Consider the following 18,019-nt stretch of genomic DNA (forward strand, 5'->3'; position numbering starts at 1 on the left):
CTTGTTTATTAAACATTAAAGGTGCACTATGTAGTATTTTTACAGTAAAATATCCCAAAAACTCTAGGCGAGTATTTGTTTAACAATCGCTCCAGTGGCCGTGCTCAGCTCCACAACACTCGGTCCTGCTCTGCTTCACACTACAGTAACGTTAATAACCGCATCCATCAACATGATTTCTGCCCGAGTCCTATTTTCCACCGGCTGTGATGTGAAGACCACATGACCCAAGATACTGCGCTCAAACTTTGCGTCATCAAACTACGCCTTTGTTTAGAATAGGCGCCCTCCAGTGGACGGAAAGTTGCATAGTGCACCTTAAAAAAAACAACCTAAAAAATAAATAAATAAGTTAACAGGCTGTAACATGACCAATGAGAGATAAAGAGTGTCCATCTAAAACAAAGACTTAACCCTTGCCTTTTTTTGCTTGTTTGAGGATATTTTATTCACACAGCACATACTACAGGAGTAGATAGATTCTGAGAACAGCGCAGTGTACTACTGACAGTTGATAAGGAGAGAAAAACTCTATCAGTCATGTTTAGAAAAATAGTGTTGTTAAAAAAGTATAAATTAGACCTACAGCTGAAACAACTCAATACACAAAATCAGAAAAATGCCTGTCAAAGACAAATGTTGGCTGAACTACAATGGGAAGAAAAAAAACCCTTCTCAAACAAACAGCATGAGTGATATTAATAACTGTTGTACATCCATAAATAGCTGTGATTAAAACAGTGTTTTATACTTTCAGAGATTAGTATTTGTCAACACAATCTTGACTGCTGCTCAAGAGGATTTTACCAGTTTTCATGTTTCCCAAAGAAATGCACACATTCGTCCAGGAAAGAAAAAAAAAGACAGCGAAAGGAAAAATAAAAATAAAATAAAACCTTCATGAAGTCTGACATATTCATAGACTGAGTTTATCAAAATAGTTGAAATGTTTGATTAGAAAACAGAGGTAAGATGTTTGGAGACTCTTTGCAAAGACAGATTTCTGAGACACTTCTGCCCTCTTGTGGTTACAGAGAAAGGCGACAATATTCAACAGCAGCTGTTTCAATTTCTGGGCCAGGTTTATCAAAATCGTTTTTACAAATGCACATTTGCACATGCTAGCCAGTATCATCATCATCATCATCATCATCATCATCATCATCATCATCATCATCATCTGTATTTTGGGGTTTGTGAGATACCAAGTCTGCATGCATCCCTGCTCGGTTTTGTATTAACTAAGCTCTTAAAGTCACCATTAAATAATTTTTAAGGAATATTGCAGCGTTTTATATAAATTATCCGTGCATGTCATTTTTTTTATTTTATTTTTATTCACGTGCCTCGTAATCTTGAATCAAAACGACATCCCCTTCCTCTTGCAGCGACATCTATTCTCTGATGATGCGTTTACTGGCGCAAGGGCGGGGCAACTTACATGAGATCCACCAATAGCAAACCACAACCTTCCAATCAATTCCTCAAGGACAAAATCAAGCCCTGGCCTTTTTTTTTTCCCTTTTCCAGAAGCCGTTTTACTCTGATTTGTCACAATAGGAAAGAATCGACTATCGCAGTTTCTGTTTCATGCCGACTTTAAGCAATTCCGGCCCTACGGCTGCGTACACACAGTGGAGCTAAATACGGTTGTTACTCCTCTATTGAGTGCTTTTGCATTGCAGACAGACTGGAACTCGTAACTTTCCCGCCTCCTACTTGAAAATAACGAGTGGAACGATGCTCAAACCTGGACACCAGCTAACCTAAATCAACCTCGGCCTCATTAAAAAAGATATTTCAATGATGGCAGAGACTGACGAGTGCAGCAAAAGTTACATTTATAGCCTAATGCAATATACAACGATGCCTTGTTTGTTTGTTTTCCAGTAGTTTTAAAGCTAACCCTAGCATTTAGTGCAGAGGTCTTCAACTCTGCTCCGGGAGACCTCTTATTTGTAGCATTTATAGCTGTGTTTAACTCCACTTTTGGACTTCCCTATGCACTGTGATCAAGGACTTGACAAGGACTTGACTGTTGACTTAAACACACCCTAGATCCAACTTCAGCTTGTGATTTTTATGCCAATGCTTGATTCGCTGGTTCAGGCGCATTTGATTAGGATTGGAGCTAAACTCTGTTGAAGACCTCTGATTTAGTGCACATGACTTTTTTGGTATTTGAACATGACATTCATGTTGGGTCATGGCACCATCTAGTGGTGTAAAGTGAGGTCAGTTTCAGTTGTCATATTACCACCTCTGCCTCCATCCGAAACATAAAAATAATCCACTCTACAACTGACTTGACTCTGTAAAGTTTTAAAACTATAAAATTGTAACAACATATTAAACTTAAATCTAAACAGTATGTACAAAAAAAAAAAAAAAAAAAAAAAAAACTTGTTGTCAATGACGCAATTAAAAGCATAACAGTCTCTACAAGAAAATCACAGGAAAAAAATGTTCTGACTCATACGCACATCTTGACATCTCTGTCTCTATGGCTAAAACAAATACTCTATGTTGCTCATATTTAGTGACTGTATGGGGAAGTCCAAAAGCAAGATGGTTATAAGGCAACAGCATAGAGCGTGCCATTTAAAACCAGCATCTTCACAAGTAACAAGAAAACACTAAGCGTCTTTTTCAGTGGTGGTTTAGTTATAATTGCACAACATCATGCGTCTTTGGTCGCTAATCTTTGGTCAAACATAGCGGACACCAAATAGTTTAAACTTGTTATACAGGTTTCTTGTTCACAACCATTAGACCAAAACGAGCGTCTGCTACGTTCATCTCTGTCAATTCTAAAATGTTGGGGTGCGTACATCAAGTGTTCGGGATTAACAACCGTATTTACTTACAGGCGTGACTTTCAAATGGTTTTGTACCTACAACAGCAGAGGAGTGCAAAACGCCTATACAGGCAAAAGTCAGTCCTCATCTGGCATGGCAAATAACACCTGATAATGAAAATATCAAGGCTTTATTACATCTTCAAAATTTTCGATTTACTTGAAACGATTCATAAACCCGGTCAAAAACTCTTCTGTTTTTCCACCTTGTAAGCCTATTTCTTAAAAACACTTCTCACTCTCTGTCCCACCACACGGTACCATTATAAATAACCTGAGAGGTTAACGGGCCCAAGCGCACGCCTCATGCTAAACCCATTTCAGTGTGATAGACAACTACTTGACTGCTGTATTGTTCATTTTTTAGCACGTATATAACTGAACTCTCAAAATCTGGTTGTGACTCCTGAAGTTAATCACAGAACTTTTCTGAGAACAGAATGCAGTCACTCTTTTATAACCGATCTGTGCGTGACCGGAAGCGCAGCTATTTAGCACTCAAAGCAGGACGGACAACTGTATTCTGCTGTTGTGTGAACGTAGACTATACGTCTGTAGATCTCAGCCATTTTATTAAAGATTTAAAAAAAACTCTTATATTGTCTGCATGCATATCTGTATAATCACACAAAGATGTTCAAGGCATTACAAGACAAACTATAGAATACTAAATCACATCTTTCCTTGGAAAAACTACGGCAAAATACTCTTGAAGATCGTTTATTTTATCATGGAAGTGAAAATTGTTACTGCTGTTCGTTTACTTGGAACAATTTGAAATAAACAGTTGTTCAAAGGCAGTGGAAATTTATGAGGGCGAAAGAGTTATGAGGAAGCATGAGCATTATGAGATAACTTGTTTGTAAATGGCAATTATTCACAATGACAAACTACTTTTAAAAGATACTTTGGTCCTAATCTAGGCAATGTTTTCTCTAGTTAGTGTTATCCTTAATCTAATTACCTGCTGATGATAAATGATGAAAATAATAAGAGAAATCCAGTGCATAAATAATGAAATATTTGTTTAGCTTTATCCTCTTAAAATGCATTCAAACAATAATGCAATTAGCTGCCTCTGTTCAGCGAGGTTTGTACTGAGACAGTGAGAGACAGACAGTTTCTGCATTTCATAGCCCTATTCCCACTTTTTCAAAAAAAAAAAAAAAACGACAAAAGAAAAGACGAGATAATCAGATCATCTGGACCAGAACTTTGCACAACATCAGATCATTCCCATATACTTCCATAACCCAATATTATTGGAAAACCAATCTTGGGGTTTAAGTGGCTGTTTCAGGTATTGCAGATAGTATTGAAATGATCCCAGTGAGCTGTAATGGGGAAAAAAAGGTTGCTACAAAGGTGCAAGGCATCAGCTTGAGAGAATAACTTCTGCTACGTAACATTTATTGCAACGTTATTGTGAACTGACAAAAAATGTAAATAAATAATTGCAAAATAGTTTACTTATGTGTGACCCAAGTATAAATTTGAGTTCTGCTGGGCTTAAACTCCTGAGTCTGAACAAGAGCTTAACACTCAAACCGGTTAACTGAGATAAGTGAATCAGGGCCTGTCTAAGAAGAGACTTACACCTCTACAGCTTGATCTGCCCACTGATAAAACGCTAAAGAGAGGTATTGTTCAGCTGTCACAGCAAAGAGTGTTTGTGGTTTTCATAAAGGCGTAGTTGCAAACAAAAATGGCTTTTTCTAAGTACCCCGTTTTTTTCCTTAGATAGATGGAAAGTTGAAAGTAATTTCAATAATCCATTGACTGAATTTCAGATGGGTTCACAGAAAGAAAAAGAAGGATGGATGAACCACATACTGTTAAAAACATCAATTTTAAGTGGTAGTTCAACTGAAACATCGAAAACACAAGTTCACATCCGTGTCCTCGGGCAGACGGTATTTTCATCGAGTTGCTCTGTTGTCGTTGCCAAAGCTATGGCCTGAAGGGGTGTTTGAGAATGAATTGTCAATGTATCTTTCCTTTGTAAATCTCTATCATGTGCCACATTGATAGACACTTACGGTAAACCAGGATTTTTGGAAGGGGTAAAGAGAAGTGACAATACATCTGCTTCAAAAAGTCTCCATTTCAAACAGTCTATGGTGCCGTTAGCTGAAAGCCCTGAGCCGTCTCAAGCAAAATTACTCTTGAGGAAGACCAACTTGTTCATCTCCTCTGCAGAGACCTGCTGCTTTCGCTTCATGGCTAAGGTCTGCTCGCAGATGCTCACACACTCCCCATGCACAGCTACAGCCGGTACAGCCAACAACCACAGCGCTAACCGCGACAGTCTGGGGTACCTGTCCATGACCGAACTCCAGTACTGCAGCAGGTCACCTGTGCCACTGAACAGTGGTTCTCCGAGGTACTGGAACAACTCTTTTCGTACCTGTGGCTCTTCGGCATCACACGATGGCCTCTCCAATCCACAGTCCAGACGGCCACGCTTGGGTGCTGACGGCCCTTCGCCATCTCGCTCATCCACGGATGTACTTCCAGAACCACTGCTTCCTGCTTCCCTCATATTAGCAGCCATATCACACACCCTTGAGATTATATCCTCATGCTGATACGCAGGGACTGGCCGCAGCTTCAGCTGCGGATCCAGGATCATTGCGACCTGATGGACACGTTCCACTTTGAAGTTCTCCTTCAGGGCTTCCAGGAAGTAGTGGCAAAGCTTACTGCCAGCACCCACTTCACCGGCTTTTGAGGTGAAAAGTTTTTCAAGACGGAGGTAGACGGGAAGGACATGCTGGATCGTGGGGCAGCGTTCCACACTCAGCTCCTGAGCTGCCTGTCTTAGCGGCGCAAGCAAGCATGCAAGCGTGCCTAACAGATGCTTGTTCAGGCCTTGCAAGAGCGGCACTGTGCTCTTCGAACGGCCGTATGCTTCGCAGGTGGCCTCAAAGTTCTCATGAACCTTGAGCAAGGCTTCCGCGACTGCGTCCCAGCAGGGTGGAGCGGCAGATTCTTCCCCAGCTTTCCCTTCTTGACTGAAGCTGGTCGTTGCAGCAATGTCGCGACACGTGGCCAGAAGCTCCCCTAGTTCATGGAGCCCTCGTGCTTGCAGGCTGCGACGACCGAGAACAGCCTGAACCGTTGCAGTTAAAGAGCAACCTGCGCAGCGAAGGCCAACTCCGGTGCGACCGCAAAAGGGCAACGAAGACAAACGGGGCTCTGTCACGTAGACCGTGCGTATTTCTGACATGACAAACTCTGACAGAACATTCTGGACCCAGTGGTGTATCTGCTCAGGACTCTCCCTTAAAGAAGCCTCCTTGAGTCCTAGAACATAGCGTCGGAGTCGCACACCCTCCACTTGATACGCCGTTAGCAAATAGCAGGAGTCTGGTCCTATAGTCTGCGAATGGCAGGTCACTGCAATGCCCAAGGAAGAGTTGGAACCCAGGGCGCAGGTGACTTTCACTTTGACCTGATTGTACATACGAGGGAGCTGTTTTAATGCCAGCGAGCTCATATCTCCCAAGGCTTCACGAATGGAGTAGGCTCCGTTACGTGAACCCGTGTCCACCAGGGTCTGAGCAAGCTTTAGGAAGTCTTTGCTGCTGAGAACGCCAAGAAGGCCAAGGTCTACGCACATTACTCTCAGTAAACGTTCAGCCACTTGTTGTCTCTCCTTTTCTGGAAGTAATCTGTTCTCTGCAAAAGCAGAAAAAAATTGAATTAGTTTGTTTTTTCTTCAAGTTAACTGATCTTACAAAATATCCACACATAACAGCAACAGTTGCAATCCGTCATATGAAATCAAAAATGCAGTAAAAGATTGTTGGGCACATACAAGAGTAACACAAGGTACCTAAGATGTATGGTATTTTTGCCTTTCTTGTGATAAATCTTGTGAAGTGTGTGTTGGGGATTAATCACAGTCACCTCAGATTCCCAAACATGATGAAAATTAATAAGGACACCAACATTAAATGTGCAGTAAGTGATTTCCGAGAAACGTTGATACTTAATACAAACAAACACACCTCTCCCTTCTTTGTTCCGCCTCCAAACTGAATGAACATGCAATGCAATAGTGGATGTATCATAGCTGAAGCTCAACAAATTAAGTAAACTATATGGCCAAAAGTTTTGGGACACCTGCCTTTACATGCACATGAACTTTAATGCCATCCCATTCTTAATCTGTAGGGCCTAATATGGAGTCGGCCCATCCTTTTCAGCTAAAACAGCTTCAACTCTTCTGGGAAGGCTTTCCACAAGGTTTAGGAGTGTTTATGGGAATTTTTGACCATTCTTCTAAAATTGCATTTGTGAATGTTGGACAAGAAGGCCTGCATCTTGCAGTCTTCACTCTAATTCATCTCAAAGGTGTTCTATCGGGTTGAGGTCAGGACCTCCACACCAAACTCGCTCATTCATGTCTTTATTGGACCATGCTTTGTCCACTGGTGCGGAGTTACGTTGGAAAATAATGGCCATCCCTAAACTGTTCCCACAAAGTTGGAAGCATGAAATTGTCAAAAATGTCTTGGTATGCTGAAGTATTAATAGTTCCTTTCACTGGAACTAAGGGGCCAAGCCCAACCCCTGAAAAACAACCCCACACTATAATCCCCGCTTACAATTGGCACAATGCAGTCAGTGAAGTCCTGTTATCCTGACAACCACCAAATCCAGACTCGTCCAAGGGATTGTCAGATGGAGAAGCGTGATTGGTCATACCAGAGAACACGTCTCCACTGCTCTAGAGTCCAGTGGGGGCTGCTTTACTCCACTGCATCCCATACTTTGCACTGCACTTGGTGATGTAAGGCTTGGATGAGCTGCTTGGCCATGGAAACCCATTCCTTGAAGCTCTACGCTGTTCTTGAGCTAATCTGAAGGCCACAGAAGTTTGGAGGTGTGTATCTATTTAATCTGCAGAAAGTTGACGATTTCTTCGACTGTGACCCTCAGCATGTGCTGACCCCACTCTGTGATTTTGCGTGGCCTATCACTTCGTGGCTGAGTTGCTGTTGTTACCAATTGCTTCCACTTTGTTATAATCCCAATAACAGTTGAGCGTGGAATATTTAGTTGTGAGGACATTTCAGGAATTGATTTATTGCACAGGTGGTAACCTATCACGGTACCACGCTTGAGTTTACTGAGCTCCTGAGAGCGACCCATTCTTTCACTAATGTTTGTAGCAGCACCTGCCTGCCTAGTGCTTGATTTATACACCTGTGGTCACGGAAGTGATTGGAACACCTAAATTCAAAGATTTGGAGGGGTGTCCCAATACTTTTGCCAATATAGTACTAGTACAAGTGCATACAAGCAAGAGTACTTTATTAGTTGCCAGCAGCTTCACACAAACAATGGCACTCAAAATGGTCTGGTTACTATAGCTAACATTACATCAACAGCATATATTAGTTCTGTGAAACATAGCCTAACCAATGTTACTCGGATATGGAACAGAAATAACAACCTCAGCATCTTTTTTTAATGCAGGCCCTAAAGCTCTAGCCAGATCATAACCAGTGATAATCCTCTGACCTTTTGTATTTTGTAATGTCTCTTAGCCATCTCTCTTTCTATAGACTTTTGTTAAATCTCCCTCTTGCTCACTTTCTCTCCTCCACCATCATGAGTGGACACGGCCCCCTACTGCTAATTGGTTACCAGTGTGTTGTGGTAATGCATTTCTCAGAAATCACTTACTGCAACTTAAATTTACATTTTCAGTCAGTATGTGCAACCAGTTATCCATAGATAATAATTTTACTGGCTCAAGCAAATGAGAATCTGCATTATGATAAATTGAGTGTATTGTGAAATGAGTGCGAATGGATTCTGGTAGTGGTGGTAAGAAATAACTCACGAAAAGACGGTGGTATGTGGTTCCTTTGTTGTGCCGGCTGAGGAGATTTCCACATCTGCTCCTGTGTGGCCACAGGCGCTTGGGAAGGTTTCGGAGACTCATCTTTGACATGGTTCTCATTATCAGCTAAACGGGGAAAACAGAAAGGAATAAAGAAAACGCATTATGTACTCATTCTTGGAAAAAGTGAAGATATTCAATGAAAACCAACCGAAATATACTCGGCTGAAATAAAAACTTACAAATGAGCAATGAGAATGATCTATTGATCAAGGTCCACACAGAATTAACAATTTTAATGTTTTCTGAGTTGATTTTGACAGAAAATCTGTGATGATATAAAACTAACCAAGACATTTAATATATGGTTCTCTCACATTTTGACCAAAGAACTCCAATGCCTTTTCTATAGATTTGTTCGAAAATTCATTTGAAAGAAACTGAATGTGCAAATAACCATCTTTAGCCTGCCAAATATTTTAGCGGGGAACCACTCTTTTTTTTTCAGTGCAGAAATTTCAATGACTTTTCCTGGCCTGGAAACACAATTTTCACCTAAGAATGGAAATGTTGTCATTATTTACTCACCCTCATGTCGTTCCAAACTTATTCTTTTCTTTTCTTCTGTTGAACACAAAAGAAGATATTTTGAAAATATGTTTCGGCTGTTTTTGCCCATATTAAAAGTCAATTTGTTTTCTCTGGAACCAGGAATTAAGGTAGTGTGAAATCGAGCCAAGTGACTTCGTTGCTATTTAACTCTTCTGAAATGACTGCATGATGAAATATTTTTTTTTACAGAAATATAAGCCTTTTCCAAATCAAATTCTTGATCAATGCATGCATACAAAGACTACATCAAATATGTTGACAGTTTAAATCCCGCCTGGCTAGCGCAGTCCCCATAATGTTTACGTGTTCAGTAAAGTCAGTGGGCGGAGAGTAGGGGGTCTTTAGTGGCTGTTCGAATGTATTTGACAAAGCATTTAAACTACGAAAGCAGTCAGGTTTTAAACACGTTTATCTCTGGAAGTGATCAAAATTAGACAAGCTCAAAACGTTGTAGACCCTGTTTACACCTGTGTTTAGCGTTCTCCACTTCTAATCCGATTGACCGTATTGATCTTAATACGAGAACTGACATTTGAGGTTGCCATATTTATTGGTGTATGCGTGTCACCAACACTCTCTTTGATTTGTAAATAAAAGGCATACATTTCAAAATGCCTGTTTGGCTTGAAAGCTTAAGCATTTTGCGTTGACTCATGTCCACAATATGGACAAAAACAGCTGAAACGTTTTTTAATATATGATAATATATCTTCTGTGTTCCGCTGAAGAAAATGTTATGTAAATAATCTATTTTATTTGGGTGAAATATTACCCCATGTTTTTTGATGACAGTGGGAACCCTGTTAAACAAAAAATGGGTATGTTGGGATTGTGAGAGTGAACAAATGAATGACGAGCAATAAAACTATGTGGAGTTATGAAATTGCGAAGGCGTAGATTCATGCACGCCTATGAATAAGTGATGAGTAAAGAGGTTAGATGGTGGAAACAAACTCGCATGGAGGAAACGAATTCAGTATGCAGTGCACACAATATACACTCTGTAAAAATGTGCCCTTTTTACTGTTACCCAAGTGGTGATGCAAAGGAATAATGCAAACAAAACAGAGTGAGTCCAAATTTGGATGAGCGCACAGCTGAAAATGTTTTCATTTTCTGGGCTCACTCACCAGCATGGGACTGCATGTGCTCCAGGAGGTTGTTGTAGAACTGGAACTGAATTCCACAGGCTCCACACGTGTAGGTTTCTGGAACAAAACGTCCAGTTTCTCTCAGAACACAGCAATGTTCTCATAACAGAGCGCAACCGGCTAGCCTCACATCAGAGCACTACATACGGCTAACAAATTTAGGTCAGCATCAGGCATTCAGGAAAAAGGTTTTTACTTAAAGGTTAAGAAACCTACAAGGTTGGAAAGCCATGCAAATGACACAAAAATGGGCATGAGTGAGGTCAGTCATGATTTACACACACGCACACAAAAAAGGACTACGTGGAGCATGAGAAGAGTGATATATCAAGTGAAAATGAAAAAGGTAAAACTGATTTCCACAATACATACTCTGAGGGCTGGGGAGGGAAGTATAGGTCCGGCTGTTTGGAGTATCTGGAAGGAAGACAAATAATTCATATCATTTTTATGATGACTACACTTTCATGTGAAGTGCAACACTTTGTAGGTAAAGGTTTTAAACCATGGCACCAAAACGTACTAGGACACTTAGGCCACATGTCCACCAAAATGTTTTTAGCCAGCTCATGTCCATGGAAGTGTTACTAGCTACTCGCATCTCATTTCACAGATAGTTTGTTTCTGTATTGATTCTAAATAAAAATGCAGATACAATGTAAAGTATTCGTTCTGGCTCTCGTTTTAAATTGTTTTGTTCTGTTATTATGCTGCTTTTTGACATCGTGCAAGCGGCATTCGTCAACTCTCGGCAACCAGTAAAAAAATGGGAGGTAAATAATTCTGCAAACACCAGTAAATTGACAAGTGAAAACCTTAGTAAATCACCATGCATGATTTATGCAAATACTCTCCTCCCATAAATACTACATCTGAAAGGGCCACTATACAAATTGTGATTAAAAATAGAATGCAATGATGTGGACGTTTTTCAAATTTCATTATTGTATTCAGAACACAACATAGATGACATATCCAATGTTTAAACTTAGAAAATGTATATTGTTAGGGGGAAGTTGATTTTAAATTTCATGGCATCAACACATCTCATAAAAAGTTGGGACAAAGCCATGTTTGGCAACCCCTCTTCTTTCTATAACGGTCTGCAAACGTCTGGGGACTGAGGAGACAAGTTGCTCAAGTTTAGGAATAGGAATGTTGTCCCATTCTTGTCTAATACAGGCTTCTAGTTGCTCAACTGTCTTAGGTCTTCTTTGTCGCATCTTCCTCTTTATGATGCCCCAAATGTTTTCTAATGGTGAAAGATCTGGACTGCAGGCTGGCCATTTCAGTAGCGGATCCTTCTTCTACGCAGCCATGATGTTGTAATTGATGCAGTGTGTGGTCTGGCATTGTCATGTTGGAAAATGCAAGGTCTTTCCTGAAAGAGATGACGTCTGGATGGAAGCATTTGTTGTTCTTGAACTTGGATATACCTATCAGCATTGATGTTGCCTTTCCAGATGTGTAAGCTGCCCATGCCACACACACTCATGCAGCCCCATACCATCAGAGATGCAGGCTTCTGAACTGAGCGCTGAGAACAACTTGAGCTGTCCTTGTCCTCTTTAGTCTGGATTGACATGTCGTCCCAGTTTTCTAAAAAGAGCTTCAAATTTTGGTTTGTCTGACCACACAACATTTTCCACTTTGCCACAGTCCATTTTAAATGAGCCTTGGCCCAGAGAAAACACCAGCACTTCTGGATCATGTTTAGGTATGGCTTCTTTTTTGACGTATAGAGTTTAATCTGGCAACGGTGAATGGCACTGTGGATTGTGTTCACCAATGTTTTCTGGAAGTATTCCTGAGCCCATGTTGTGATCTCCATTACAGTATCATTCCTGTACGTGATGCAGTGCCGTCTAAGGGCCCGAAGATCACAGGCATCCAGTATGGTTTTCCGGCCTTGACCCTTACACACAGAGATTGTTCCAGATTCTCTGAATCTTTGGATGATATTATGCACTGTAGATGATTATAACTTCATACTCTTTGCAATTTTTCTCTGATAAACTACTTTTGGGGGCAAAAGTACATTGGGGGCATTGGTGATCCTCTGCCCATCTTGAGTTCTGAGAGACACTGCCACTCTGAGAGGCTCTTTTTATACCCAATCATGTTCCCAATTGACCTAATAAGTTGCGAATTGGTTCTCCAGCTCTTCCTTTATATGTACATTTAACTTTTCCAGCCTCTTACTGCTACCGATCCCAACTTTTTTGGAATGTGTAGCTCTCATGAAATTCAAAATGAGCCAATATTTGGCATGACATTTCAAAATGTCTCACTTTCAACATTTGAGATCTATATTCTATTGTGAATAAAATATAAGTTTGAGATTTGTAAATCACTGCATTTTCTTATTCATTCACACTTTGTACAGTGTCACAACTTTTTTTGTAATCAGGTTTGCATATCAGACGCATAAATTAATAACCCCATCCACGCCTTTTCAGCACTTATTTCTCTCTGTGCATCTTTAGAAAATACTGACAGTAGTTTAACAGCAAAAGAGGATTTGTGCTGGCACAAGCCGTTAGTAAATCTGGAGTATAACTGTAAAAATGTCCACCTTCAGCTTGTTGTTCACATCCTCACTTATTTTTATAAAGTACATATGAGAATAACTTATTGTCAGTAATATTTCAATATGAAGTATCTTAGGTTCACCTGATTATCAATACATCATTAAATTGAGTAATAGGTACAATAAGTGAGTCTCAAATATGATCCATTACACTTTTGAGGAAGATTTCATCGTTGTTATTATACGTTTTAAAACTGCAGAGCTTTGATCATAAAACAAAGCATTTACATATGTTATTAAGATTAGAGTGATGACTGATATTTACTGTATATGCATTTCATGTAAGCATGTGCTATACTGTTATAGATCTCACTAATTTGCAATGCATCAGAATTTAATCTGACTTTTTGGCCATATCAGCATCTGCACCAAATTTGCTATTTTTGATCCGATTGGGACTAAATAAAATCAGGTTATTTCATCCTCTGGTTTGAGCTCAATATTCTCACCAGTCAGCTCCATGATTATTGGCACCCTTGGTAAATGTGATCAAAGGGGGCTTTGAAAATAAATATGCAATGTTTTTCCTTTGGATCTTTCATGCAAAAAAATGCACAAAATTCAAACCTTTCATTGAAGTCTCATCTCATTATGAAATTAATGTTATTTTCTTGTTCATGCTGGCCAAATTACTGACACACAATTATTGCAACCTGCTTTTTCTCCTATAATGCCTGATGATTTTGGAGATCAGAGACCATTCCTCCACACAGAATCCCTCCAGATCCTTCAGATTCCCTCTTCTCTCCGGTTTGTCACTCATTTTGTATAGTGTTCAGGTCAGGGAACCGGGATGGTCATGGCAGAAGATAAATGTTGTGCTCATTGATACATGTGTGTGTAGATTTTGATGTTTGTTTTGAATCATTGGTCTGATGGAAGATCCAACCACGGCCCATTATAAGATTTCTATTACAGGCTGCCAGGTTTTGATTTTTTATATGTTGGTATTTGCTGAAATCCAATGACATGAATCTGAACAGGATGTTCAGGACCTCCAGAAAAAAAAAAGAAAAAAAAAAAGAAAAGAAATAAAAGGTCCACAACATTATAGATCCAGTGGTATTTTTAACCATAAGCATGGGATGAGTTTTATCCCATCTGGTGGGTTTGTTGCCAAAAAGATCTTCTTTTAGTTTTATCTGACCACAGAACCAGGTCCCGTCTGAAGCTCCAATGGTGTCTGAACTGAATATGCGTGAGTTTGTTTCTGGATGAGTGAGGAGGATTTATCTTGAAATCCTCCCGAACAACATGTGGTGATGTAGGGGCTGTTTGAGCAAGTGACTTTAGGAATTCTGACCCCATGACTCGATTAATCTCTGGGATTCTCCATCTGTGATCTTGGAGAGTCTTTGTCCACTCAAATTCTCCTCCTCTGTGTGCATTAGGACGATATGGACACACGTCCTCTTCCAGTCAGATTCCTAACATCTTTAGTTGACTGGAACTTTTTAATTATTGCCGTGATGGTGTAAATGGGGATTTTCAATGCTTTAGCTGTTTTCTTAAAGGCACTTTCTGCTTTTGTGAAGCTCCAAAATATTTTGCTGCACATCAGAACTATATTCTTTATTGATGATTAATAATTCTTTGTTTCCTCATTTGTATACTCCTGTGGAACAAGAAGTCATGGCTGGACAATTTCATGCTCACACTCACCCTTGAGTGCTAAGAAAAAGTAAATATGAAAGGAATATACTCTTAAAGGAATACAAGAGATATTTTACTCATAAGAATTTCTAGGGGTGCCAATATGCATTGGAGAAACCCATTTATTTCATAATGAGATTTTCCCCTTACTTTCAGTTGTTTTACTTCAATAAAAGGTTAGCATTTTGTGATTTTTGTTTTAATGAAAGATCAAAAGGATAAACAATGCAGATTTATTCTCAGCCGCCTTTGCTCATATTTAACAAGCGTGCCAATAATTCTGGAGTTGACTGCATATCATATTGTATGAGCTATAAAAGTCTGATGCATGAACTATGATAGTACAAAGATTTTAGATTTCATAAATGTTCAATAACTCTTGCATTTCAAAACAGGCGAGGATATTAAGCTGGAGTTGCTCTCCTTTTTGTGCTAGTTGTAGTGTTTACTGTAGGTCTGAGTGTACACTATTCTCTAGTGTAGTTCACGCATGTTAACATTCACAGCTGTGATGTACTGGAGCCCTTTCCAGCTTTGATCAAACCCATTTTCTTTGACACTCGTATTTGAACAGTTGAAGCTCATGTTTTTATAATTTCATCTTCTAGTTTGTAGAGATGTAGTGCCAGTTGAAAATATTAGACAAGTCTGCCAAATGGTGTACGGTCTTCTGATCTTTTAGTCTGATTTTAATGGCACAGCAGTTTGTTTTATGAATCTGCTGCAATGTAATACAGCCCTGGTAAATAAATAGTGGAGCAGCACAAATTATATTGGACAGCACAGCAAACTCATACGCAGTGAGCAAATAATTTTACACAATTCACAAGTGAAAAAGGTTACTCAGTCATAACAGGGGTCATGTACTGAAACATGAGAAAAAGTAAAGAGGGTTTAATACTGCGCGCCCTTACTAAGACACGGAGCAGTCCTTGCGGATCGCATTACTCAAAAAAAAAAAAAACCTTTTCCGGTAAAAAGCATCTATACATGCTTAAAATGATTTGAAGATGAAACATGTCATTGTGGAGGGCAGTCTGGAGAGAGAGACACTGCAGACCTTTGATTATGACAGTAAAATATCCCTCCGAGCAAAGTGCAAACACTTTATGAGATTCCAATACCAAAGGTGACAGATTTCAAAGATTTCAATGTCACTTACCACTAGAGTTCTGGGAATTGTTGACGTCAGCACGACTGGACTGGCCTGACTGGCTAGACATTTTCCCTTCCATTTTAAGGCCATAAGTTCCTTCTGCAATGCAAAAATCAAAGCAATACATATCAGTCAAAGTTGAGAAATACCTAAATGCTCATTTCGTCATCCTTAGTGCATTGCTCAAAATACAACAGGCACTTTCCATGAATAGAGAACCTTAAAGCAATTTCTCTTTGATTTATGGGAATTGTAAGTTGATCAATAATTTTTTTTTTTTGGCAAGCAGAATGTAAATCTCAAAATATTTCATTATAATATATTAGATGTTTTACCAGTGCTTGATTTATGGAGAGCTCCTACAAATGTGAGATTGATTTTTTTTTTTCCTCTCTGCTGCCTTTCACATTTCAGGATAGCTGAAGGTTTTACTGCGTGTTCTTGTGGTGCCATCAGTTAGAAAGAGCTGTCATTTTCCAATAGCTCTCGAGCAATCGAGTCACATGACAATCACTCCTCAGGTGACTGGCTCAGAGAAACAAATAAAGTTTATGTCTAAAACGGAGGACCCATGAACAAAGACGTCAGTACACCAGACAAGCAAATGCCGTTGGGATGAACCTGAATGATGAATGAGACTTTGCACAGATTTCATTTAAAATGTTCAGCCGAAACACTGGATTCGGAGGGCCGAAGTCATAGCCCAAAACAGTGATGTTAAATTAACGTTTCTCCAATGACACGTTTTGACATGCACTTAACATGTATACAATACAACCGTTGAACATGTCAGTGCGGACACTAGTGGATAACCAATATTGATTCCTCGTTTTTAATCAATACTGGTATGGATTCTTAAAGTCACTATAAAACCAATCGTAATTGAATTCCTCATAATTTTGAATCAGAATCTCTTCCAATGGCATCTCTTCTCTTCTCTGATGCTGAGAGCGGGGCAACCCGTCAATAATCATGACAACCATCCAATCATGAAAGAATAAAGCCCCGCCATATATTTGTTCTTGTTTGAGAAGCCGTTTCACCTGGATATACGGCACAATAAGGAAGAAAAGACTAGAGCTTCAGTTTCATTCTGACTTCAACTTAAATTTTCACTGTAATAATAATAATACTAACAATAATAACCATAATAACAACAATAAGGCCTATGTCTTTTTGAACTTGTTTTGAATAATGAATTGAAGCATGATTACACATTATTAATGTCTTTACACTATTTGTCCTGCTTGGCTTCAGTCTTCCATGCAGGGACTAAAGATAAAACACTCACCAAGCGGCAAATAGCAGTAAAAAAAATAAAAAAAAATAAAACAATAATATATATATATATATATATATATATATATATATATATATATATATATATATATATATATATATATATATATATATATATATATATATAAATCAATGTTGGCAAGTATATGGAAACAGTGTCAATCATTGGTAACATTTAAAAAAATTCTAAAAATGCAATATGCGAATATGAATGTGAACAAACATGAATGGCGTTTGGCACAGTTGACGGGCCAGTGCTGCATTGCCACGAGAGTTTAAGCCTTGTCAATTTAAATGTTCAAGTGCAAGATGCCAAAGGAAACTCAATTTGCGTGCTGTGTGGAAAGTTTAATCATCCGAAGTGCGGTCAAGAGAGCCACGCCTCAGACAAATACTGAATTGAGCTCTCTTTCACGTCATCTTGTAGCCTGACAAGCCAGACCCACATCAAGATCTTTGGTCTGGAAACTCACCATTGACAGCTCAATCTGAGGGGCGGATAAACGGTTGTCTTTCAAACTCCCTCTGCACGCGATAGGATAGCGCTACACCAACCAGAGCAACGAAGGTGAAGCAGAGCTAGTAGACGGATTAAACATTCGCCGTATCCGGTCGGCTAAACTCTGAACACATCTTCCCTTCTTAAGAATGACTTCAGTGCCGTTCTTTGTTCTTTTCTCAGAGAAAAGCTTAACTCCAAGTCTTCCAGAGTCGCGGTCAAAGCTGATTCGAAAGACCGCCGTTCACCAGTTTCTGTGTTTACTAGAAGCACGCAAACGCAACTCGGCCGTCATTATGTTAAGCCCCACCCACCGACTCTATACACGATGTGATTGGCCCGAC

At 39.5% G+C, this 18,019-nt stretch overlaps 1 protein-coding gene across 6 annotated transcripts in view; it reads right to left on the reverse strand.

The window, feature by feature from the left end:
* Nucleotides 1-2,466: 2,466 nt before the first annotated feature.
* znf618 (zinc finger protein 618) overlaps nucleotides 2,467-18,019 on the reverse strand; it is a 59,155-nt gene continuing 43,602 nt past the window's right edge. For 3 of the 6 annotated variants that reach the window (XM_067437555.1, XM_067437551.1, XM_067437556.1), the window contains exons 9-14: nucleotides 15,884-15,976; nucleotides 10,851-10,895; nucleotides 10,458-10,535; nucleotides 9,304-9,339; nucleotides 8,716-8,841; nucleotides 2,467-6,539 (exon numbers count right to left, since the gene is read on the reverse strand). In XM_067437555.1, coding sequence (XP_067293656.1) covers nucleotides 5,008-6,539; nucleotides 8,716-8,841; nucleotides 9,304-9,339; nucleotides 10,458-10,535; nucleotides 10,851-10,895; nucleotides 15,884-15,976 — 1,910 coding nt within the window. In that variant the 3' untranslated portion in view covers nucleotides 2,467-5,007. The remainder of the gene's footprint in view (nucleotides 6,540-8,715; nucleotides 8,842-9,303; nucleotides 9,340-10,457; nucleotides 10,536-10,850; nucleotides 10,896-15,883; nucleotides 15,977-18,019) is intronic. The other 3 variants (XM_067437553.1, XM_067437552.1, XM_067437554.1) reach the window with 3 other exon arrangements.

This window comes from Pseudorasbora parva, chromosome 3, assembly GCF_024679245.1.
Source record: "Pseudorasbora parva isolate DD20220531a chromosome 3, ASM2467924v1, whole genome shotgun sequence".
In the NCBI taxonomy this organism is placed as follows: domain Eukaryota; kingdom Metazoa; phylum Chordata; class Actinopteri; order Cypriniformes; family Gobionidae; genus Pseudorasbora; species Pseudorasbora parva.